The following is a 24897-nucleotide window of genomic DNA, read 5'->3' as shown; positions in this document are numbered from 1 at the left end:
CTGTGTTTGGTCTTCGTTTCTGTGCGAGGGCTTCCTCTAGTTGCGGCAAGTGGAGGCCACTCTTCATCGTGGTGCGGGGGCCTCTCACTATCGCGGCCTCTCCCGTTGCGGAGCACAGGCTCCAGACGCGCAGGCTCAGTAGTTGTGGCCCACGGGCCCAGTTGCTCCACGTCATGTGGGATCCTCCCAGACCAGGGCTCGAACCCGTGTCCCCTGCATTAGCAGGCAGATTCTCAACTACTGCGCCACCAGGGAAGCCCCCTCTAGGGTGTTTGAGGGTTAGGGACACGAAGCACAGGTTTCAACTTGGATTGACTTTGTGATGTTTAATCGCAAATCAGCTAGAAGAGTTTGTGTGACAGATGCGGGATTATTAGCGTGCACAAGGTGTTAGTGTCAATATGTAACTAGATGTAAATCATCCAATTAAAGTTTAAAATTCGGGATTTGCTCTATAGGTAAGCATTTTATCATTTTCATTTTTTTTCTAAAGACAGTGAAGCAGAAGAATAACCAACAAAGGAATATTTTTTAAATGACATCTTTCATAAGCCAGCACAACGTACACTTTAACTAGAACCCAAGAGGGTCTTGAGTGGGAGGAAATCAAATGCAGATTTGTTTGTAACGGTCATCAGTTGGCAGGGAGGTCACAGCTAGTTCACCTGTTTCAGGGTTATCTTCCCCACCCTGGCCTCCCTTTCCCCCCCCCACTTTCAAGAAGAAAAAATACTGAGTTCAGTGACCACAGATTTGAAATTGAAACGTGAGGGAGAAAACCAGGGGGAAAAAAATCTCCGATTCTTTTGTCGATTGCTTTTGAACTGCCTCTTTTCTGACCTTGGACCCTGTGTTTCCCGGCCGATGGCTGTGAAATGGTGCGTTTTAATTCTGCCTGCTCCCCACCACCCGCTCCTGGTAGCCCCCCTGCTTCTAGAAGTGGATTTCCCGGGCATATCTGGGGTCCACAGATTTCACATCGACTCCAAGAGAGGCAGCAAAGCAGAGCTGGTGCCCTGCGTGTGACGAACGGCTCTTGTCCCCCGGCCAGCAGTGTCCTGCGTGCCCACTTGCTCTTGGATCCTCCCCCAGCCCCTCCTCCTGAGCAGCAGGACGCCCTCCCTCGCTGGTTTTACTCGAGGGCCATTGCCAACTCGGACTTGCTGTGGAAGTTCGGCACCTGTCCCCTCTTGGTGGCAGGTGACAGATCTTGCAGGCCTTAGAGGTCGGATCCCTCATTTCACAGCTGGGAAAACAGAGATAAAACAGACTGAAAGTGACTTGCCCACAGTCACCCAGCTCATCAGCGGTGAAGCCCCCAGACCCGGGTCTTCAGAGCTCTGTGCGTCGTGCAGCCGGATCGCCATTCACAGCAGCTTCAGATGGAGTAATTGGGTCCCAGAATGATGTGCGTTTGTTTCTGAGAAGCAGAGGCAGCTGCTTCCTACTCCTCCACCCCGCCTCGGCCCTGCCCTTTGCCTTAATGAGGCAGCGGCCGCAGAATGGGGAGCTGTGAATACCTTTTGTGCTCCTGGCTGGTCCGTATCGCCCCTGGACTCTCCCTCGTGTGCTTCTGTCTCGGAACCTTTGTGCAGACCGCGGCCCGCGCTCTGAAAGCCCTCCGCCTGCTTTATTCTCCAGAGTACCCCATCTGCCTGCCAGCCCGGACCCTACGCCCTCCGCCCGCCCAGCACAGGCCCCTCCCGAGAATCCTTCCCGGTGCCCTGGAATTACCCTGCACACCTGGAGGGACTTCCGCATCAGGGGCTGAGACAGACCTGGGTTCAGAACTCGGCTTGTTCCTTGCCCGGCATGTCCTCCTGGAAGGCGAGGAAGTTTCCTGAAACGCCAGGGCGGTAGAATGAACGCACCGCACCAGCAGGGACCTGTCAGTGCTCAATAAAAGCGAATTGACACGTGAATCTAAGGTATCGACATGAGAGGAGCTGGCTGGGGGAAGCGTTTAGAACTCTCGCGAAAACCATCACCCTTGATTTCCGGCGTCCAGAAGAGCGCCGCGCACGGGGAGCGTTGAGCTCTGTAGATGTGGACCAAAGTGACGGTGGTGATGACAGGTGATGAGGATTCAGTATCTTTTGAGCCAGAAGAAAACTAGGAAGGTGACAAAAGTCTCTCACAGAAAACAGCTGCTAATATGCTCTTAGGCCACGTCAGGCCCAGGCTGCTCTGAAGAGGCGGGCGGTTTATTTCCACCTGCCTTGGCTATTTTTAATCGTCTGAATATGAAACACGAAACTGAAAAGCCGGTGCACACAGGTGGGGCCGCTGCAGGCCACCTTCGCTCACAGAGGCCGAGCTGAACCGTGAGCTGTGAGGCACCTCTGACTTTGGGGACCCTTGAAGCACAGTTGTCTGGTGAGTCGTTCACCGCAGGAACCCAGGTGTTTACTGCTTTATTTGTCTTACGGATGGCGGCCCTGCCAGGGGGCTTGGGGCTGGACCGGAGCCCTCCTGTGAGAGCTGGGGTCTTGCAGGGGTTGTGTGTCAGACACGCTCTGCCCTGGGTCTCAAATTCCAACTTTCAGCCGAAGCGTTACAGATCATTACGGAATCCACGGTAACTACGGGTTAGGGGAGGGGAAGACGCTCACTGGAGCCTGTTTTTTTTGTTGTCACAGTTCTTTCCCAATTTCACCCTGATGTTTGTCAGGAGCGGAGCGGATGGAGCGTGTCTCAGGTCTGAAAGGACAGGCAGGCCTTAGGTGGGGTGCGGGGGGCACCTGGTCCACGGTGGGCGCGTCCGATTCGTTCTGGAGGAAGTCCGCGCACTTAGTAACGTACCTTCCAAGCCCCCCTTTAGGCAACACGCCAGCTGCAAATTTCGTGACGGTGCACCCTGCGCTGTAAAGCTCTGGAGAGCGAGAACACTCTGGAGCCGCCGGCTTGGGCTCACACATGACCTCCCAGCCCTGCCTGGTCTGAGCAGGAGGCCTCAGCCTCCGGCCGCGGGGCCTGATTCCAGCTCCGGCAGCATCTCGGCCGCCGCCCAGGGGTGGGGACCTGGTGCCCTAGGGGCTGCTGGCTGCAGGTGATGCCCACCAATGAGCGGGCATCTAGCAAAGCCTCCCCGATCTGTGCTGGACGCCGAGGGAGACAGAGAACGGGAGAGCGACTGCTGTCCTCAGTTTGGGGGCTGAGAGGCCGTCCACGTGGCGGTAACTGGAGAGCAGGACAGGGCTGGGAGCGAGCACGGGGTGGCTGGGAGGGGGCAGACGGGGTCAGTGTCCTGGGCCGGGCTTTCTGACGGTAGATTGTTCCAGATTTAGACGCCAGCTGAACATAATGTTCACCTCTCTTAGCTGAAATGTGTCTATAACTTTTATTTTGAGAAGACATTTACAAGACGGGAACAGTTACTCGATGTTGCTTGGTAAACACGGCTGGCCGTGGAGCTGTCCTGGGCAGTTGACTGACGCCGTGAGACCTGGCACGTAACGCAGCTGCAGTCGGGCCAGAGGAGCCTGGGTTTGCGGCCGAAGCTGTTATCAGGGGGTCGGGGTGCGGGTGAGGGTGCCACATCCCTAGTTAAAGGTCAGAAGGAGCACCGTCCCACGGAGGCTCTGGAACCCGGCGCAGGGTCCACCATAGAGGGGTGCTTCGCCCCTGCGTGTGCACACGTGTGTGTGAGCACGTGTGAGCGTGCTGTCCCGCCGTGGAAAGGTAAACGCTATCCAGGCACCACTGAGCAGCCTGGTGGAGGTGGTGGAGAGCGTCCCAGGACGGGTGGTGGTGACCTCGTGACACACGCCAGTGACGGTGAGACGGGCTAAGTGCCAAGCGCCCCGTCCTGGGAGCAGGAGCTGGGCTGGGCCGGCCTGAGGACGGCCCCCCAGTGCACCTGCTGCGGCTCTGACCTCCGGGGGCGTGTCCTCTGCTTCTTACCCAGAAATGGCCGTGTTCCCGTGGCCCCCAATCCCTTAGGAGGCGGCACCGGGACCCCAGGACCCCGGGGAGAGCCGTCCCAGGGCACAGAATATGCGCCTGTGTTTACCTCCCAGACCAACACTGAGCAGGTGAGCTACTCGCAGTGAGAACGTTGATGTAAAATCCCTCCCATAAACCGCTTCACGTGTCCCCGGTTCCGTGCTCACAGCACCCTGCCAGCCTCGAAGGCCAGGCCATTCCTTCCAGGTCACACTTGGTGTGCAGCTATTGGAGAAGAGCCAGCCGATCAGACGAGGCTTTGCTTTTCTTCCTAGGCTTTTTCTTGATGAGACATTCCTGGCCCCTGACCATCCGGGCTGTTTTGTCCCCTGCTTTCCCCCAGACATTTCACTCAAGTTTAATCATATTCAGTGTAGAATTTGCTATATTTTAAACATACCTTGTATGGGTTATTTTTACAAAAATAATGCCTCCTCAATTTAGAGACTACAAATGAGCAAAATAAAAAATAAGATAAACACCACCTGTCCCCCACCCTGAGGGGACTTCCCAGGGCTCCCCTCCTGCCTTTCGGGGCATTTACCGCAGCGCTTGTATTTACGGTCACCTCCGAGTGTCTGTGTGTCTCCTCCCTGTCACCGCGGCTCTGTGGCCACTATCGGTGCCCTGCGAGCTGGGCTCAGGCCCCTCCCAGGGAGGCCACTCCATTTGAGCGTTTTCTCCGTCTGGAGAGTAATTGCCCCCACCCCCCGCACACCCCCTAATGAACCCATTTCGCTTTCTCCCCGGCTTTGTGCATCCTGCCTTGGTTTTGCCCTGTTACCACTAATTACGCTCCCCAAATAACCCTAAAAACCCGGCCGCCTTTGTGTGCGCACTCAGGCCGTCCACTGCTTTGTTCCCGTTGTTCCTTGAAAGGTACAAAGAAAGAGGTTTTTCTCAAGCCTGTGGAGTCCTGTCTGTCCTTTGGCAGAATCTGGGGATGGCGAGGCTTTCCTCTCAGAGTGAGTCCCACTCTCTGCGATTTCCCCCATCAGATGAAGACTCGAGAGATGAGACATTTGATGAGACGTTTGCGTTATTATGCGTGTGGATGGACTTCTTCTGCCGGAGCCCTAGTCAACCTACTTTGCAAGTTGTGTTACAAAGAGCCATAAGACGCTTGAGGCTCTGCAGACACATCCCAGGGCCTGGGCTCCGTAGGTAACAGAGAAGCAGGCGGCTTTACAGAAAATGGTGACGGCGGATCAGAACGTGCTGTGTGGTCCTGTTTTCTTAGCCTGCATCCTTGTGCCCTAAGGACTGCCTCTGAAAATGCGAAGCTCTCGGGCTTAAACGGATCCTGCACTGACGCGGCTCTGCAGACCTGCCCCCGCTCAGGGGTGGCCGGCAGGGCTGGCCTGTCTGCTGGGCTGGCTGGACCTGCGGGAAGCACCCCCAGCGGCACCAAGATGGGTGATTCACATTTTCTTGATGGAGAGTTCGTGCTCCTGTCTCACCTTTCCTGACCAACGAGGAGCCATTTGGATACTTTAAGATAGCGGGGCACAGGCTTCACGTGTTTATTTTGTGACTGAGCATTTGAGTTTAGGGGGACTGTGAAAATGCTGTTCTTTTCTCCTTAGAGGCTTCTAAACTCTGCTTTCCCCCGGAAGGGAGGGGAGAGATTCTTCTTGCTAAAGACAGCGGTCGGTCGGCAAACTGGGTTCCACACGGCCCTTGGTGCCATGGACCAGCAGAGGGACGGCCCGAGTGGATCCGCGTCTTTTAGTTCTGGTGCCCTGGGAGCAGGACCTCACCTGGTGTCCCGACTCCCTTCCCGCACCCGTCTGCAGACGAGGAAGCTCGGCAGGGAGGCTGCGTCCAGCAGAAGGAAAGTGTGGTTGGGGGTTGCATGCTGGCCTCACGCCCAGCACTGTGTTAACTGCTTCACGTGTTCGCTCTTGGAACCCTCCCGGCAGCCCTGTGCAGCCATCTGCCATCATCCCCATTCCACAGATTAGGAAACTGAGGCACCCAGGCAACTTGTCCAAAGTCACGCGGCTCCTAGGTGGCTGGGCCGGGATTCAGACCCAGGTGATCTGGGCCCGAGTCCTTGCCTCGACCCGTGATGCACGGTGTGGACCAGGGTCTGTCTTGGGTGGCGTTCTCTCCCACTGATGGATTTCATCTTCTCCCTGGGACTTGTTCCTAAGACACAGATGGCCCTAGAACACCTGCTTCCCAGGAGTAGAGGCCCCTCCGTCATTGGTGGTACAAATGTGGGCTCAACAGCAAAATCACAGCGTCTCCCCATGACTGTGTGGGCGTCCTCATCGGGAGCTTGGGATGACTTGCATCTGTTTTCCTCCGTGATTCTCTCCACACCTGCGAGGGTCCAGAAGCTAAAAAGGCAGAGCCACACTGAGAGGAGTCACCTCTCCACAGTGGCCCGAGGCCCCTCTTGAGAGACAGACATCCTGAAAACCGAAGCACCACGGCCCCCAAATAAGTGATTTCCCTTCTGCTGTCGGAAAACGACTTCCTTTTCATTCACACACACATTGGTTTTTCCTTTCCTGCTAAAGTGTAGGCACTGGATGAGAAAACAGACTTGGCCAAACTCCTGGTGGGAGTGGTTTGTGACCCAGGGCGCCGGCTCACAGCCCGAGTGAGCACTTGGGTGGGAGAGGCGCCCCACGTCTGCGGGTGCAGCCCACAGGGTGTCCGGCTCTGTGCTCGGCGGCTGGTGGTCTGCAGCGGTGGACGGGGGACCGCCTGAGCAAAGAGCCGTTTGAAGGGAACCCATGGATGGCTGGTTGACCCCACGTGTAGGTCTGCCTCTTGGTCGTTGGGTTGTGTGAATCACTTGCTACACGGGGATTGTACTTGTGTTTATCAGCTCAAGGTCATCAAGCTAAATGCTCAGGATCGTTTTTACGAAAGTAGTGCTGTCCTAGATCATAAGCAAAGTCATTTTTTAATTAAAGGCGAGTTAGTCTGGATCTTAAACACCTTAAAAGATGTTTTTCAATGGAGGGGCTGGAAGGTGCTGTACCTCTTTGTCCAGCCGAGTAAAGACTATTTGCCAATCTCTCCTCTGTGCTCAGGACGAGGCCCCGCTGAGGACGTGCCGCATCTGTAAAGTTGAAGGGAATTACGATTTTAGTGAATTTGCACCTTAATTAGTACCTCGATGGGCTTGCTATCATTTTGGGGTTCCCATGACCTAAGCCGGGGAGCTGGTGTTCCGGCTGTGGGTTCTGCCCTTCCTGCTTGCTGCCAGGATTATAAATTAGGAAAAGTTCAAAACATAAGTCTCCAGGTTTCTTTCAGAGCAGGCTGTGTAGTTCATTTAGCGTTGTCAGTTACCTTTTGCTCGAATAAGATGCCCTCCACGGATGATCACAGCTCTGAACTTTAAACTGCCTTCACAGGGCATTACTTACGGGAGGTTGATCTGGTTGATGGTGGTGTTTGTCACTTGATGACATGAGGGTCCTGTCCTATCCTGCGTGGCCCTTATCGGTAATAAATGCAGGCAGTAAGCTCAGGGAAGTGCTTTGACCTGATAGCAGTTCCCTGTGTGATGGGAACTTCAAATTACATTTAAAATAAATGTTTAAGCCCAGCCCGTGGCTCAAAGAGGTCAGTGGGATCGTGCCTTCATCCTTGCCGTGTGGACCGCGGATGCCTTTTTAGGGAGAGATGATACTTTTAAACGAAGAACGAGGCTCACAGGGTCACCATCTGGTCTGGGGAGGGGAGAGGCGTGGAAGCAAGAGCTCCCTGGTAAACCCATGGCTGGCGGCCCTCCTGAGAGGTTCAGATCTGCGGAGCACGGGCTGAAACATCCCCGCAAAACCATAAACCTAAGGGATTTCAAAACTATCCAGTTAGTGTCTGGCCAGACCATTACTAAGTCAGGTAGTAATGTTCTAAAAAGAGGTTCATTTTTCCTTAGAAATTTAAAATTTTAAAGTAATAGTGCAGAGCATGGACAAAATATAGAATTTCTGATATTAATTTAGAAGCTATGATCAACCTACAGGACTGGTTTAAAAGGCCATACGGTGATTCGCCCAGAGATTTCTGCATCTCTTTGCGTCCTGCCTGCCTCTCTGGGGACACCTAGAGAGTCCTGTGACAGTGCAAGGGGGGTGACATAGCAGGAGGTAGGGGAGGAGGGGAGGATGCGTGTCCAGACGTGAGAGCTCAGGGCTCGGGCTCAGGCGGCGGCCACAGGGACGTGGAGGAACTCTGCCTGGTACCAAGCAGGACAAGCCATGATGGAAGGTTCTCCCGAGCCCCTCGCGCAGGCAGCGGGACCGGCGCGTCTCCTCCTGAGGGGCACGATCGGCAGACTCGGGGGGCTCAGACTAAACCACTTTTGAGTGATCGCTGCCTTTGTCACAGACAGGTAGGTCAGGCCTTTTTGTGTTAGGCTCAAGGGCAGCAGCGGGGGTGGACCTTGCCACCTTGCAGTCCAGGCGCGTGTGTGGCGCGGCTCCCCCAGCCCTGTAGTCCTGAAGCCAGTGGCGGCTCTGGCACTGCTCCGGCTCCCCAACTGCCGCCCGTGCAACAGCCTAATCTGAGCCAGACGTGTTCAACCCGTGTCTCAGATCAGGACGCTGAGGCTCGGACCCCAGCCTCGCGGAGTGCGGCAGGCGGACCCCCGTGGGCGAGCTGAGCTGCAGGCTGAAGGGACCAGGAAACCTTCAGCCACAGCCGGGAGCCACGCTGCCTCAGCCACAGGCGCGGTGCAGAGAGAGGCCAGCCGCAGGTGAACGGTTCCCTCCGACGTGTCCAGAGCCCGTCAGCACAGGTGGGCCTTGGGCCACACACACACAGCTTGCTCCCAACATCTTAACTCCAGAAACCCAAGCACAGTGACGGGAGCAAAGTGAAGATGCAGGACAGGGGCACCAGCACTGCCGCCCCGGGCGGGGACACGGGATGGTCCCGTCCCCCTGCTCCCCGACCTGTGGCCCCACTTGCTGGGAAGCTCTTGCAGCCCCGCGGGCCTGAACTGCCCACATCCCAGCCTCCAGAGCTGTTTTTGTCCCGCCGGGTCCCCGCCCGCGGCTCCACCCTGACCAGGGCTCCCGTCCTGACACCTCCCTACCTCTTGTCACCGCTCAGCTCCGCTGGCCTGTGAGCCCCCGGAAGTCGGGCCCTGGTTGCATCCGCCCAGCGTGCCCGGCATCCAGCACAGTGCTGGACGCGTGGTTTGCTGAGGAGGTTAGCGGTGAGGGCTGACAGCCACCCAGACGCGTGCGCCCGGTTCCGGAGGCTCCTCCTGAGCACGGTTTCTCATTCAGGCCTCCCGAGAGCTGCCAGGTTGGTGCCTCTCTGAGGCACAGAGAGGTTCGGTGGTTTGCCCAAGGTCACACAGCCAGTAACAGCTGCAGCCGGGACTCAGGATCAGGCATCGCCAAGACTCCAGGATGTGAGCGGATGGAAGTTTCCCGGAAGCTAAGAAAGAATCGACGTGAAACGTGTTACCCTTCTCATTGCAGCCTCTGGAGGGACAGGTGCGCCCTGGGCCAGGCTCCAGGAAGAGCTGCCTCCCCGCCTGGGTGGCCTGGTGGGCGTGTCCCGGGCAGTTTTGTGGAGGCAGGGGCTCCCCTAATGTCTCCTCACGGCCCTCGCCCTCGGAGCACACCTCCGCTGGTGGCTCGTGGGAGGTGGGGGCACGGGGGCTGCTGTGCCCCAGGTGTGTCACACCCCCTCCCACCCAGCCACCGGTGCTGGGCAGGACCCCCCCAGGCCTCCCAGGAGCAGTGCTTCCACCGCGGGGGTCCCACCACCGCCTGACCCTTGCAGAGACCCTGGCTTCACCCCCTCTCAGGTAGTCCAGCAGTAGAAACGGGACTACGGTCAATTCGAGGTCAAGCGTCCCACCTCAGCAGGTGCACCCGTTTTTATTTGCAGATGGAAGCACGTGGTGAAGGCCTGACCCACCCCCCTCCCTGGGGTCCCTGCGCAGCCCGGAACCTCCCCTCTGCACAGGCAAAGCGCCGTCACCCGGGCTGCCAGCCTCCGGGGCTTCCTCTCTGCAGTCAAGGCACCGATGTTCAGCCTTGTTTGCGGTTGGAAATGGGGGTGACCGATTTTTCTTGGATCTCTACTGCAGCTTTTATCTTTAAAAAACAAAGACCCACAAGGGGAATCCGCTCTCGGCAGCAACGGGAAGAGTGCTGGGCCTGAGTCACAGGTTCAGTCCCAGGGGACCACCAGACACCTGTGAGGCCTTCACCGAGCCTGTACATCAGTCCTAATCATCTGCCAAATGAGGAGGTCTGAGTGCTTGCTCCGTGGGCACCTCCGCCTCTAAAATTCTTGCTTCCTTTAGAAATATCTTTGAACTCGCCAAGCCGTCGAGCATTTGTTCTGGTTTAAAGAATTGTTTTTATGTTCACTGCCCCAGTACCTCTACCGTTGCACTGATTAACTATGGGACCTCGTGGCAGGCACCGCACCGGACATCTCACACACATGAACCCTTTTCATCTTCTGTACTGTCCTGTTACTTCCATTTTTAAGTGACAACACTCAGGCTTGGGGGCTTCGAGTGCCTGACCCGAGTTCACATAAGGTCTGGTCGCGCGAGGGCCCCGCCTGGGGCACTCCACTCTCCACAGGGACCGAAGAGGGACAGGAATCCAGGCTTGGCCGTCACTCTTCATCCCTGGCACCTCCACGGGCAGACACCCAGCTGCTCTGATGTTTTGCTTTTCAGAGGGTGAATCTCAAACATCTCACATCTTCTTCCCCAGAGGAGCCTATTCTTGGAGGGCGTTTTCTGAGCTCTCTTAGCCGAAGCTCATCGGACCTGGTCTTCTGGGCAAACTAAATGAAACCACAGAAATTACTGCAGAAACGTTGTTTGGTGGGCATTCCCAAAATCAAGTAATGTTCCACATGCGTGAGTGGGAAACCAGCGAGACACGGACTTGGTACCTAGTATCATCTGCCTTATTACAATCACCCGTTGTGTCTGGGTTTCTTTTTGTTTTTAAGATTCTGAGGAAACGTGGGTGGAATTTCAAACAGATTTGTTGTTTAGAAACCATGTGAAATTGCTGAGCCCTGGACGGGGAGGGCAGGCAGGGAGACCCCACCCTCTCCGCTGGCCCTTTTTTCTTCTAGTTCGTCTTTTCCGCCGTCTCCTCCAGGTGCCCACACTGACCCCCGTCACCAGGTGCTGTAGCGGGGCTGGGGGTTCGCATCCAGCCGGCCCCCACTCAAAGCGCCTGAGCCGTCCTCCCACCTGGGGAAGAGCTGGCACCGCGTCCCCGGGGAGAGTGAGCCCCCAGCGGCCTCACGACGACCCTTAGTGCCCAGTAAGCGGCAGCCGTGTGAGAGGACAGGAAGTGGGGACCAGCCCCGTGGCCGAGACTGTGCCCGCGGGAGTGAGAGGCCTGTGGCACGCGGCGCTGGTTGGGCAAGCGGGCTGCGGCCCCCTGATGGCACCAGGTGAAGAACAAGGGGCGTGGGGGACCCTCAGATCTCCAACGAGTCCTTTCTCCCCTAAACAAGTTTTCAACTCTTGGGCTCAGATGCTCTTATAAACTTCTTCTTGACGTCATTTTGCTTGACGGCTCGGGTGACAGTGACGTGTTCACTGGGCAGAGGCTGGGAGTCACCAAATCGTGACTGTTGAATTCTCCCCAAGGGCGCTTGGTTGCTCAGAAGTGGTGGGAGCAGGGCGTCCGGCTGAGTCTCCCGGGGGCTGGGTGACGGCCAAGACCCGAGTCTGGTGGCTGCAGGGCCACAGGCATGGATGGGCCTCCCCGGCCAGGCTGGTCACGCATCCCTGTACGAGGCAGCCCAAGACTCTGCACTGACCCAGCCGAGCTCCGTCGGGTGGGGGGCTCGTCCGTCAGGCCCGAGCCCCGTGTCTGGTGTCCGCCCAGGGGGGCCGCGTTCCCCATCCACCCTGCACTTTCCCTCTCATATGCGCTTCTCTGGATTCCCTCCCGTGTGGGCTTTACCAGTTGGAGTGATGTTTTGAGAACAAGGAGAACCAAAAAGAGGTTTTTTTTCTGTAAACATCCTGACCCTGGTACCAATTTCTGTATTTCAGTCCACAGTGTAAAATCCCTTCCCTCCCGCCTGGGCCCACATTCTGGTAAGGAAGGTGCCTGAGTTAGTGCACATGACACACCATTCTGAGGGTCCAGGGAGGCCAGAGTTGGCCCAGCAGCCCCTTCTGAATCTGTGCGTGTCTATCTGTGTGTGTCTGTGTACGTATCTGTGTGTGTCTGTGAATCTGTTTATATCTGTGTGTGTCTATGTGTGTCTCTGTGTATGTGTGTATGTATCTGCGTGTGTCTATAGCATCTCTATCTGTGTACATCTGTGTGGTGTATGTATATCTGTGTGTGCCTATAGCGTATCTATCTGTGTTTCTCTGTGTGGTGTGTGTGTACCTGTGTACGTCTGTGTGTATATCTGTGTGTATATCTGTGTCTGTGTATCTGTATATCTGTGTCGGGGGTGTGTGTGTCTACTGCGTATGTACCCGTGTGTGTCTCTGTGTGGCGTGAGTACATCTGTGCGTGGTCACGGGTGGACCCCGTCGGCCCTGGCCCTGGGCACGCACGTAGGGAGGCTCTGACCGGCGCCCGCTGTCTTGCAGGAGCTGTGCCGGCAGCGCATGGCCGCGCGCCCGTCCGAGCGCCCGGAGACCGCGCGCACGTCCCGCGTCAGCAGCGTGTCCTCCCAGTTCAGTGACGGGCCGATGCCCAGCCCCTCGGCGCGGGGCAGCACCTCGTCCTGGTCGGAGGAGCCCGTGCAGCCCAACATGGACATCTCCACCGGCCACATGGTCCTGGTAAGGCCTGCGCCCTCCGCGCGGGGTTGGGAGGGAGTGGCCGCGAGAGGCCTGGGGGCCCAGCTCCCCAGCATGCGGCCCGAGGCGGCAGGAGGAGGGCGCCCCACGTCCAGCCCCTCTGCCCAGCGCCCCCCGAGGGAGCGTCGTCCCGGCTCTGCACAGAACCCTCGGCCCCCACCCTGGAAATGCGCATGCGTGAGCACCGACTGGGTGCGCCGCTTCTCCAGCCCGACTCCAGACGCCGTCCTCTCCTCCCTCCAGCCCCCAGCTCGCCGAGCAGCCTTTGGGTGAACGCATGTCGCTCACAGGCTGCTTCCCGTTAAAAGTGGCGTGCGAGGGGTCAGCTGCTTCGTATGCCCTTCAGAGGCCCTGTCCGGTGCAGAAGCCCCCCTGGCGGGGAGCCCTCTCCCCAGGATGAACCCGCCCCCTTCCCGTCCTGGAGCATGTGGTGCTTGATGCGTGATTACTGTCCAAGTTTTATTAAGAGGGTTTGTTCACAGCTCAGCGCTTCTTGCTGTGTGGATGAGTGCTGATGGCTGCGTTGACACCGCCCTCCCAGGTCTCCAGGCCACAGGCCTCTCCCTCCCTGTTCAGTGACCGTCACACTGGCCGTAGTCTCTCCTACTGGGGATGGGGCTTCGGGTGACGAAGGGCAGAGCCCGAGTCACTGCCCCCGGAGCATCGGGGCTCTCGTGGATCAGGGAAGAGTTTCCACCGCACAACTAACTTCCCAGGAAGGGGAAGGGACTGGGAAGGCCAGTGTCTTTGTCCCTTCTAGTGGCTTGAACAGACACTTAATTAACTCTCTGTCTGGAGGCTGGAAGGCTGAGATGGAGGCCCAGCGGATCTGGGCTCTGGTGGGAGCCCGAGTCCTGGCTCACAGACGGCAGCTTCTCGCCATGTCCTCACGTGTGGGAGGGGCAGGGAGCTCTGTGGCATCTCCTTAGGGCACTGACCCCCGTCATGAGGGCCCTACCTCGTGACACCATCACCTTGGGGGTTAGGATTCCACACGAGAATGTGGGAGGACACAGACAGTCACCCCAGAGCAGCCGGGAAACCAGGTTTGCACCGAAGAGCCTCAGTGTGGAGCCTGGAGGTGGGTCTGGGGATGCCCCCAGGACGTTGGGGGTGGAGGCGCCCACTCCCGTGATGTCCGATCCGGGGGCAGGAGGCACAGGTGCCAGACGTGGGGACTGAGGGGCACAGCAGAGATACCAGACGAGGGAAGCCAAAGTCGAGAGGTTCAGCTCGGCTGATCAGCGCGGCTGAGCTGACGCCTCCCTCTGCCTCCTCCCCCCGCGGACGTGGACGGAGGGCCCGGGCTGGGAGCACATGGCACTCCCAAGGCTCCACTGTGGTCGCGTGCGGCCGGGGCCTGAGTCCCAGGGTTCGCAGTTTCCGGAGGAGACGGCGCATCGCTCAAGTTGCAGACGTGTGCTGCCGTCCTACTGTGCGCCCACAGCCAGGAGCTCGGAAGGAACCTCTTCTCTGGACAAATAACAGTTATATTAGTTTAGAGCTGACTTTTAGAGAACGTTTCAACATGCGTCCCTTTTAGAAAAGGAAACTCGACCGATCTCATTCAGGTTTCTAATGAGATTCGGTTTTGGGGCCAACACATCAGCCAGGTGCGTTTATCTGACAAGTTGGTGGCGGGGGGGGAGATGCATTTCGAGAGCCTTTATCATATTCTGGTATCTTCATATTTCAAGACAACTGAGCTACAGCTTGACGGTATCTCACCTCCAAATGGGACGTGAACACGTTGCAGTTTTCGTAGAAAACTATGTTTTGCGGTACCCGTGAGTGATGGCAGACGTGACAGGGAACCTGGTGGTGGCCTCGCGCTACAGAGCCGACCCGCCGTCCGCAGGCCACCCCGCGGCCGAGCCTAACGCGAGGCGTCCCCTGGGCGATGGCGGCGACAGCTTCCAAACCCACGTCCACCGCCGACCAACCCGGAAACCTCCGGGCGCTTGGCCGCCCCCTGGACTCAAGGCTTCTTCTTGTTAACCGACCGACGCTTCATTTGAATTGGGGTCACCAGCTACTCCTCCCGACTCTGAGTGGGGAGCAGGTGCCGGGCACCGTGGAGAGGGTCCAGCTCAGCCAGGGGGGCCCCACTGTGCACGTCTGGGTGTCTGGCCCTCACGCCCCAGTCCTGTTTTCTGCCCTCTCACCCACTTACAGAGGGGTTTTCTCAGCCCCACCGTGGTCTTCGGCCCCCCATACGGGACCCCGAGGTGTGGAGACGTGGCAGAAGGGAGCCCCACTTGGCATTTTTACACCTTCCCATCCACGAAAGCAAGTGAAATGGCTCGTCTTTTAGGCTCTGAAACTGCAGCCCTTTCTCACGGGAAAGGCCATGGGACACATTCGACCAGAACAGAGCCACGTTCGCAGGGCCTGTCTTGTTACTGGCACGTGGATGCTGGCTTCCCATCTGCAAGGGCTGCAGCGAAGCCGCCTGTGCCGGACCTCAGGACACACGGGAGCCCCGACCTCCTGACTCATTACGGCCACAGGGAGACCGGCGGGTGGCGCTCAGCCATCCCGGCCCTCCGTCAGGACCGTTCCCGCTCATCAGACAGCCGCCACGGCCATCTCCCTGAACCACGCGCTGAGGTTTCAGAGGCCCCGAGGTACGTTATGCAAAGTCCAGGCAAGTCCCAGGAACCCACTGTTCCTGATGCCTAGCTGCTCCCGTGAACATCACACGGATGTGACATTTCAAGTTAAAGACGTGGTGGAACCAACAGCAAAGCTACTCACGTTTGGACAGCCGGGTGGAAGCGAGGAGTAGCTCAGGAGGCCAGTGCGCAGAACTGGAACGTTCTCCTTGGCAGAGGACGGAGGTGCCTTGGAAGGAATGAGTGGTACAGGAAGCTGAAAAGCCAAACATTGACCTGTCGCTGGAGGACTGTCGGAGGGCTGACCTGCGGGAGGCGCCCCGAGCGCCTTCTCCCTCTCCCTGTCACTCCACCCACTGCAGCGTGATGTTGGTTTACGTGCTGTGGCTTCACGCTGGGAGCCGTGGTACAGAACTCTAGGCATAGACGCTCCTCCTAGGGGTGAGCAGAATTCGCCCTCCCCTGGAAAGGAGGCAGGGCTTTCCGTGGAAGAAGGAAGGTCTCCGGCTGGCGGGAGGTCGCAGGCCGCTGTGCAGGTGACAAAGCCACTGCCGCCAGCCCAGCTGCTCTGGGCGGTCTTCACGGCGGAGTCTTCATGGCGGAGGAGGCCGAGCGTAGCTTAACTGCAGGGAGGGACCTAATTACCGCTGAGCCAGGGATCCCAGCCAGGTGGACGAGACACAGAGGAAGGGGCCAGGGAAGCAGGTGTTGACTGAGGCCTAGAGGCACTGAGGTCTCAGGGACACGAGTGTCGGCCGGTGCCGGGAAGTGGGGAGGGGGAGGGCCTGGCAGCTGCCAAGTGGACACGTGGGAAGGGGCGGGGCCGGCCATCGAGAGCCCCTCCTCCCAGGAGCCACGTCCTCCTGCCGAGACCAGCACGGCCTCCGAGCTGCCAGGGCCCAAGGGGTCGATCTGGAGATGGAGCATGCGGCTGACGGCACGGATACTGCGGCCCCAGAAACCGGGGCGAAGCTAGGAAGCTTAGCTGTTTCCTGGTCCCACGTCCCTGACAAATCCTTCAGCCTCCATTTTCTCGTCCCCAAGACGGGCTTAGTAATAGCGCCTCCTGCGAGGTCCCTGTGAGGGTTAAACGAGACCGAGTGTGAGATGCTGCACCTGTGGAACCTACAGTTGTAATGATTCAGGCTGAAAGGATCACGGCAAAAAAATGGAAACAATTCTCCTTTGATGAAACTAAGGGGAAAAGGGCCTCCACAGGGAAAATGTCACATGCCCTGGAAACTGCAGCCCCGGGCACACGGTGAGGGTGCTTTGGGGGGATTTGCAAGCCCAGGAAGGGGGTGCCCGGGAGGCTGTGCCTGACAGGCTCCCCGAGCCCTGCGGTGCCCAGGCCTGGGGCGAGGTAGGAGCCCCCGGACGTTTGTCGAAGGAACGACGTCACCGGGAGGAGGGAGACGGGAAGGGAAACACCCTCAGCTGTGAACCTGGTCGGCTTCTGAAGACACGTTTTCCAAGGCAACGTGGCCAGGTCTGACCAGGCTCAGAGCAGAGCTCTGGAAACGGGTGGCCTCATTCCAGTGACTCAAGGGAACTATTATCAACATCGTTGTGTTTTACATACGTCGTGGGACTCAGCTTCTTAAGAACTGCCGTCCATCCTTTCGAAAGGTAAAGGATCACGTTTGAACTTATCCTTCGGAAAGACTTGTTTCTAGAGCACGTTTGATTTCAGAGGCTGGCATGTCAGCATGGCAGCTTTGTGGGTGGTGTCAGGAGCAGGTGGCCGTCCTGGTCCCTGGTTCCTCGGAAGCCAGCCGCTGGTCACAGAGACAGTGCACGGCATGCAGCTGTGTGGACGGAGGGGCCACGCCTTCATCCAAGTTGAAGGTGAGGGTATGGACTGGATCTTTGCATCCCCTTTATTCTTGCAGAATTCGATACAACAGGAATGAGTGTCACTGAGTGTTTATGTAAACAGCACTGTCCTAGGAAACCATGAAGTAGGAACTGGTTTCAGCCCATTTCACAGATGAAGACAAGAAAACCAAGAGCAGTGATGTAAACACCTGAAAAATGGGAAGTTACCACCTTGCAAAATGTGACCAAGCCTCCCCATCGTCACGGAAGGGAGGAAGCTTACGGAAGCAGAAGTGGTTGGCGACAGACAGTTGCTCTGGACCTGCGAGGGGTGAAGGATGCCGTGCCCACGAAGGAGACAGGCCACCTCGGACGTCACAGCCCAACCCGCAGGGCTCGGGGCCTCTCCACGGCGTCCGCCTCCTGCGCTCCTTGATCGTGGGACATTTGCACTGAGTGATCAATCTCATTTTATCTGGCACCAGCCTCCTTAGCTGGTACTTTTATACCCACGGGTATAGTAAGTTAAATGCTTAACCAGGAAGCGACGTCTCTTCCCAGAGGCCGAGGGTCTGTTTCGGGGCGGGGGGGTGGCCCCGTTTTCTTCGTCTTTAAGTTCAGCACCTATATTCCTAAAAGAGTGTCGCCCAGGGTCTTTGCCGCGCGCCCTGGTCCTGCTCTCTGTGACCCGAATGTGCGTCTGAGGCTCAGCTGGCCGCGGTCCTCGTGGTGAGGGTGACGGGGCCACCGAGAAGTTGACACGGTGGCCGGGCTTCCTCCGGCCGTGTGCCTGCTCTAGGGTGTCAGGTCCAGCCGAGCCAGGGTCTGCCTGCCGCCGTAGGACCCACGTCCAGGCACCCGGAGCTCTGAGGCCGTGGCTCCCGCCCGCGGCGCCGCTCTCCGTGGTCTGCGCTTGGAGGAGCACGAACTTGCGTGGAAGCTGTTTCCTGCCATGTGAACCCTGCCTGAGGCTGAGACAGAAGCCCTCCTGGGAGTGAAATGGCTCAAATGCATCAAACGCTGTGCCCTCGGCCGCCAGCTCTCCCAGAACTTGGGGGATGGCCACGGGAAGCCTTGCAGGCCAGCCACGCAGGGCATGTGGTCAGAGGTCCAGGGCTGCACGGACGGGGCAGGAGGTGATGGAGTCGAGGCCAGAGGAAGGTGCGCCCACTCGGGTGGGCTGCTGCTGGGGTCATGCGGTGAACCCGAGTCCCATTCCCGTAGAATTGATCTGACCCCCGATGGCGGCCAAGGCCTCGGGCAGGCCCTAACCCAGAGTTCCCACGTCGGAGCGGCTTGGGGCTTTGCTAGAGGCCCCCGTGTCTGTGCATTTTCTCACCCCGGGCACTACCTCTGCCACCCGGAAACACCTGCCCTCGAGGTGAGCATGGGGGCCAGAACTGGTCGGCACCCACTTCAGACTGCTCACGGCCCCTCAGGTTCCAGGAGGACCCAGCTACTCTGACAAGACAGCTGTGTGTGTGTGTGTGTGTGTGTGTGTGTGTGTGTGTGTGTGTGTGTGTGTGTGTGTGTGTGTGGTGCCCAGCGTGTGTCTGGCACACAGTAGGCGTTTAATCAGTCCTTGGGACCTTTCCTCTGCCTCCTCGCAGTTCTTGGGTGGCCGCCCATCTTCATCCTTGCAGGAGGGTAGTTATCCAGCAATTCCCAAATTGAGAGCAACATCTAGCTCTAAATCCTGCATCTTCTTAAAGCAAGTTTGCAGTGACCTACATTTACCGTTCTCTTAGCGTCTTCCTGTCATTTGAGTCCCAGCCACCCAGGTTCAAGAACTGTGTTTTGTGTTCGTGTTCATGGAAACATTTTAGTAACGACTTGCACAGCTGGTGGGAAGGTAGGCCGTGGAGAGCTTGTCCTCCATCCATGTGATGACTTCTGGGATCCCAGCCCTCCCCCACAGGCAACACTGTTACCGGGAACCACACACTGTCCCTCACGTGACGCTGTGTCTAGGAGACGGCTCCACCTGAGTGTATGTGACTCTGCTCACCTTAACGGTCTATATCATTCTGTTGTTCAACGTACAGTAACTTATTTATTGTACGCTAGTAAAGGTCATGTAGGCAATTTTCAGACTTGGCCACTGCAGCATCACAGCATGTGTAAAAATAATTGTAGGTTGAATTTCTGGAAGAACCTAGGTCTTGTTGTTTATTTGGAGAGGCATCGCCAAGTTTCCTGCCAGAACGTTTGACTAATTGATGCTGCCACCAACTACGCAGAAAGTGGCACTGTATCCCCAGGCCCTCCTGAGGCTCGGGTACTGGCCAGCTTGCATCTTCCACTGGTGAGTGGAAATGCTATTTCAAAGCAGTTTAGTTTACATTTCTCTAGCCACGTGGGACTTTTCATAATTTGGGGAGCCAATTATTGTTCCTTCCAAGAATGGTTTTTGAAGTGTCCCGTGGGGATGCCCACCCCGGGGGCAGGAGTTCTCCGTGTTACATGGCACCAACCACGGATGCCAACGCGAGTTTACTAACGTGGTGTCGGAATGAAACTAGTTCACTCTTGTCTGTCTTCCGTGCCCATTTATTAGTCCACACGTGGGAGTCAGCCGTGGACTCGGAGAGCCGGCCTGCAGCCCCTCCCGAGGGCCCTGGCCGCTGGGGTGCAGCCTGTGCTGAGGGGCTGTGATCGTGTCTGCTGCCCACACTCGGCCGGCCCCTCGGCACCAGGGCTCCTCTGGCATCTGCAGCGTCAGTGACTCGTGACAGGTTGGTGTTGATACAAGGCAGCGAGTTCCGTTTCCACTGCCCAGTCTTGGGGGAGTGCAGAACTACTTATTATATTTTTGATGAGGGATGCAACTTGCCATGTTATTTTTAAAAATCTGATTTATCGTTTAAAGTGCTAGAATGATGCTACTAGAATGGTTTCCTTGCATGTTAGACCTTCTGCTGGTGAGAAGATAGGGTAACATAGAGTAGGATCAAGCATCCAGTTGGTATTTGTTGAATTAAATGGAATAATCAAACACTAAATTTGGTAGTAAGTCTGTGAGTTAATGTTTCTGAGGGGAAAAAATTGAAACTGGTGTCCAAATGGCACTCGGAAAGTGTCCGTTCATACATATGAACAAGAAATGTTTCCTGAGTGCCCGGTGGCCTACTGGGACCCCCCTCAAATAAACCTGATGGGATGCCCAGAAAAGAGGCTACATTCTTCCAGCCCATCGGCTTCCTCTTGGGAACGGAGTGACAGCAGTATCAGTCCAGGCCCAGGGCAGAATGATCTGATTGTTCATGTACAGACTCGGGTGTAAAATTAATAGTATATAATATGTAGCTTTTGAAATTGCACTAAACCATAGGGTTTCGCCAGTAATTCATCAGTGGACCACTTTTGCTCACCTTTCTATGCTTGGCATCTGGCACAGCTCTTGGACACAGGGGGGTTTTCAGTAGAAGTTTCCTGAGTGCCTGAGTGAAGTCGATGGTCGGTGTGTTACCCCTGAGAAGTTTTCAGTCTACTTGAAATGAGGAGGGGGGCACGGCCAGAACACACTAGACTCAGCCAAGTGCCCATCACGTTGCTTTGCTGGGAGACGTCTCCGTCCTGGGGGGCCTGGTCAGGGAGGAACAGCTGTCCTGGGGCGGGCAGGAGACAGCAGGGAAGGTCACAGCCCCTCCAGGAACCCTGATTCCGCTCACAGGGCGAGAGTCCGTGGGAGGAACAGGACACGCACGCAGCCTCGAGTGGCCGTGACCCTGGGCCAGACGTGGGGCGGCTGGAGCGCCAGCATGAGGGGCTGTGTCCCATCCGTGTGTGGCCACTGCGGCTTCTTGGACGAGAAAAGTGACACCTGGTTATTGGTTTGTCCACTTACTTGAGGGCGTCTGCCAGAGGGTGAGGGCCCTGGTGACAGACAAGCAGGAACTGAGTGCCTCGTTTCCTAACCACTGCTGGGGTGACGGCATTGGCCTTATCCCCTCTTTCCCCTCTACTGGCTCAGCAGTTATAATTTAATACCTGTCCTCATCATTTTGACGAGCATAGCTCTGCCCTCCTCCCAAGTAAACCCAGAATCTCCGACTCTGAACCCGGCATCTCCCTCTGACACACGTATTGTCATTGCCCAGTATTTTAGTTTCACCTTAACATTCATATCCTTAAATTAACCATTTTTATTACTGATTTTCATAGTCAGCACTTGTTCAGATTGACTGTTATTTTTTTTCATCACCATCATGCCTTACTTCTCAGTTCTTTGTTTTGATTAAAATCTCCTCTTTTCCAAAACTATATCCTTCTTTCAGTCTTTTAATAGGAAAGTCTCCCTGTCTTTGTCTGAAAATGTCTTTAATTAATCCCCACACTTGCATGATAGAATAGACAAGGATCAAATTCTAGTTAATTTTCTCTCATTACTTTAAAAATACTGTTTTCTTGCCTTTGATGCCGTAGCTGTTGAAAAGGCTGTTGGTTGCTGGTCCAGGGGCTGTTCCTTCAGGGGTCATCTTACTTTCTTCCTGAATTCTACACCTCTGTTGTTCTGGAACTTCTTTGTGCCTTGTCTTGGTGTGGACCTATTTTATTATATATGGGTTTTTTGCGGGCGGGGAGGGGTTGTTTTTTAGTTTGTTTTGTTTTTGGCTCAGGACTTACTATGATTCCTGAATCAGAGAATTGCTATCTTCCATCAATTCTAGAAAATGACACACCATTTACAGTTTAAATTTGACTGTCTTCCATTCTCTCAGTTCTCTCCTCTAGTAGAAAATGTTGGGCGTTCTTACTCTCCCTTCCGTATTTTCTCTCTTTATCCCTCTACCCTGCATTCCAGGGAATTTCCTCAGACAGACCTGCCATCTAGTATGCCCTGTTTCTCTTCAGCAGAGTCTAGTCTACTGTGCAATCCATCCATTGTGCCTGTCATCTCCAGGAGTACACTTTTCATTTGCAGTTGTTACGTTGTTCTTTTTTAAATCCGTCTGCTGTGTTGTTCTTGTCTTATATCGTCAATCCTCCTTTAATATCTTCAGTTCTTATAAATGTAGCATTTGGTTGTTTCCATCTAATACTTCTATTGTCTAAGTTCCTATGAATCGAAACTGCACTTGGGTATGTTTGCCGTCTGGTGGGTTCTGTAATTTCAGATTATAAGCTCCTCGTAAGTGGGGCTCTATCTCTCAGAATTTTGTGTTAACCTCAAAAGAGAGGTTTTGAGATTGATATTCTAGCCACTCCAGGCTATCATTAAACCAGGACCATCTTTCCATCAATTCCCCACTCAGAGATTCCCAGATGATGTATATATTGTAAATTTGACCCTCAATCCCAGGTGAGGCCCAGGGTCCAAATGTCTTCCCATCTTGAATCCATGTGGAGACAAGTAAGCTTTCTTGCGGCCTGAACAAATGTTTTCATTGACGGCGTGGTCTTCTGAGGGTCCTGGTTCATGTGTGGTCTCACATCCAGCCCCCTGACTCCTGCATGCCAGATTTCCCTAAGGCCCCACGTGGACAGTGGAAGCCCAGAGCCCGGGGCTGAGGTACAGGAAATTGTTTGGCCCTGCCCCTCCCTCAAAGGCTTGAGTGACTTCAGGTCACGTACCTCCCTCTTCATGTGGATTCCTGGGGATTTCCCTTAATTTTGTGAAAGGCAGACCATGCCGTTTACACAGCGTCTCTAGACATCTTATAGAGGAGGCCCTTCAGTTTACCCCGTTCTTCTTGTCTCCGGGAACGTGAGACTCATTGCAGGTTAAACACAGTGCAGATGCTGCTACCAGTTAATTTCATGTCCCCTTGACAGTCATATCTAAGACCCAACTTCATGTTCTGCATAATAAAGAAAGACACCTCAAGGTGGGTCCCTGTGATCAAAGAGAGTGATCAGCCATCTCGTTCAGGCCAGTTCCCACACTTCCCTTTTGTACGTGAGCAAAGGGGTCACCTTGCTTCAGGAAGTGCCTGCACACCTGTGTGTGCAGCATAAGCTCTCTGTGGGTGTGCATGGACAGGCACCTTGGTCAGCAGGCAGGTGGGCAGATGAGTGGAGCCCAAATGCTAGGGGCTGGTAGCCATGGAGAAATTCCAGTGGTGCGTGTTTTGCAGTGATGATCAAGGCAGCTGTCAGGAGGGGTGGGTACCGGTTCTGTAGCTGGGTTGTGCTGGAATGGAAGAGCAAGATGGGTGACATCTGATAATCCTCCCGCTTCACCCATCAAACCTTGAGAACTCGTGGGCGTGTAATTTGGGCAGCACACAATATGATTGGCAGCTGAACTGGGGAGAGATGAAAAATACATTTGATAGTCTTATCTCTTAACTTTTCACCCTAAAAAGTGAAAATAATTTTTGATAGATCAACTCTCCTCTCTTCTACTTTGAACTCCCCATTTCAAAGCAATTGCACAAAGAACACTTGTCAACCAGCTCCTGGTTGCTGTGGCTAACTATTGAATATTCATTTTTCCTTTTTCTTCACTGTATTTTAGCTATTTCACTGCTGGTTGGAAGGTCTGGGAAAAGAGAGGAGATGGACATTCTAGGCTTCATTCCCTTTTAACAATTTTGGTTGGTGAAGAGAAGATAAATTTTTGTGTCTTGTATGAGCTTTTCCTGTTTTGGTGTCATTTCTATTCCCCCATTCTCGTATTATTGCTCACGAGCATGTAGCCTGTTAGTTTTAGGAAATTAAAAACCAAACATTCTACTTCCAAAGGGCACTTTTAGAACGTCTGCAAATATTTTCTAATAATGTGCTGTAGAATCCAGAATTTCCCATATGGATATGGAAGAGAAAATTCGTGCCTGTGTTGCTGTCCTAGGTAACCTTTACTGCACTCGCTGGAATTCTTTATTCTTCCTAAAAACTTCATCAGAAAATCATAATGAGTACATCATTGGTACAGAACAGAAAAGGCTGCTGCTAAGAAAAGACCTACTGCTTTGTGGTGCACGAGATGCTGTCTGTGTGTTGCTAAGCAACCATCCCTCCTCCTTCCTCTTCCTGAAAGGTTTCCCTGTTAAACCGCTGTCGTCATCTTTCGAGTGAAAATTGTCTCCTCTGGGCTTTTTCATGTCAGTTGGGTGATAGTGAAGGTGTTGGGTCTTAGAGAGAATCTGCTCTTATAATTGTGACTTGGAATTGGCCGCTTGAATTTTGTAGGTGACCATCTGGTTGGGGAGGCATGGATGGATGGCCCCTTTAAACACATGGATCTGCTGGTACACACATATAGAAACATTATTCAAAACTGCTTTTCAAGAAGATCTTAAGGAAACACTGCCCAAGTCACTGAACGACAGTGAAAATGTAAATGATTTCTTCATCGCTCAACTTCTTGTCTGGGGCGGGGAGGGTTACCCATCAGGTACCACCCCTCCCCCACATGCTAGAAGTAGCAGGGAGGTCGATTTGGAGATTCTTTTGTCTCCTAGAGTTTGTTTCTGTATTAGAAGACCTTTGAGGGTTGGTTATCTTAAAACTGCATTATCATGATTCTTTTTTCCTCTTATTTCCTATCAACTCTGGAATCTAAAGTTGGTTTCCAACTGCATTTTGAACATAAATGGAATTTCTGAATAACTCATGGCTGAAAATATTTTTCATATGTCAAAAAGACATGATTGAGGTTGGAATCAAATTCTTATTTTCTCATTGAATAAAGACTTTTTATTAGTCTATATAATAAAAATTTGTTGTAAAACTAACACTTGCAAATGCATTTTTACATACTGTCTGAGTAATTTATAA

The 24897-nt window shown here is 54.9% G+C and overlaps 1 protein-coding gene and 1 long non-coding RNA gene across 3 annotated transcripts in view; both read left to right on the top strand.

Annotated features, from left to right (window-relative positions):
* The window catches only part of PTPRN2 (protein tyrosine phosphatase receptor type N2), a 707285-nt gene that overhangs the window by 606983 nt on the left and 75405 nt on the right, over positions 1–24897 (top strand). For both annotated transcript variants that reach the window (XM_082472631.1, XM_082472630.1), the window contains one exon: positions 12530–12724. In XM_082472631.1, coding sequence (XP_082328757.1) covers positions 12530–12724 — 195 coding nt within the window. The remainder of the gene's footprint in view (positions 1–12529; positions 12725–24897) is intronic.
* On the top strand, positions 1741–8795 carry LOC309665867. The gene is made up of 3 exons (XR_014266737.1): positions 1741–2376; positions 3908–4034; positions 4825–8795. It is a non-coding gene; the product is annotated as an uncharacterized lncRNA (long non-coding RNA).

Source organism: Balaenoptera physalus (genome assembly GCF_965194825.1).
Source record: "Balaenoptera physalus genome assembly, chromosome: 8".
In the NCBI taxonomy this organism is placed as follows: Eukaryota; Metazoa; Chordata; class Mammalia; order Artiodactyla; family Balaenopteridae; genus Balaenoptera; species Balaenoptera physalus.
The sequence above is the reverse complement of the archived record's forward strand: the minus strand, read 5'-3'. Positions and strand labels throughout refer to the sequence as shown.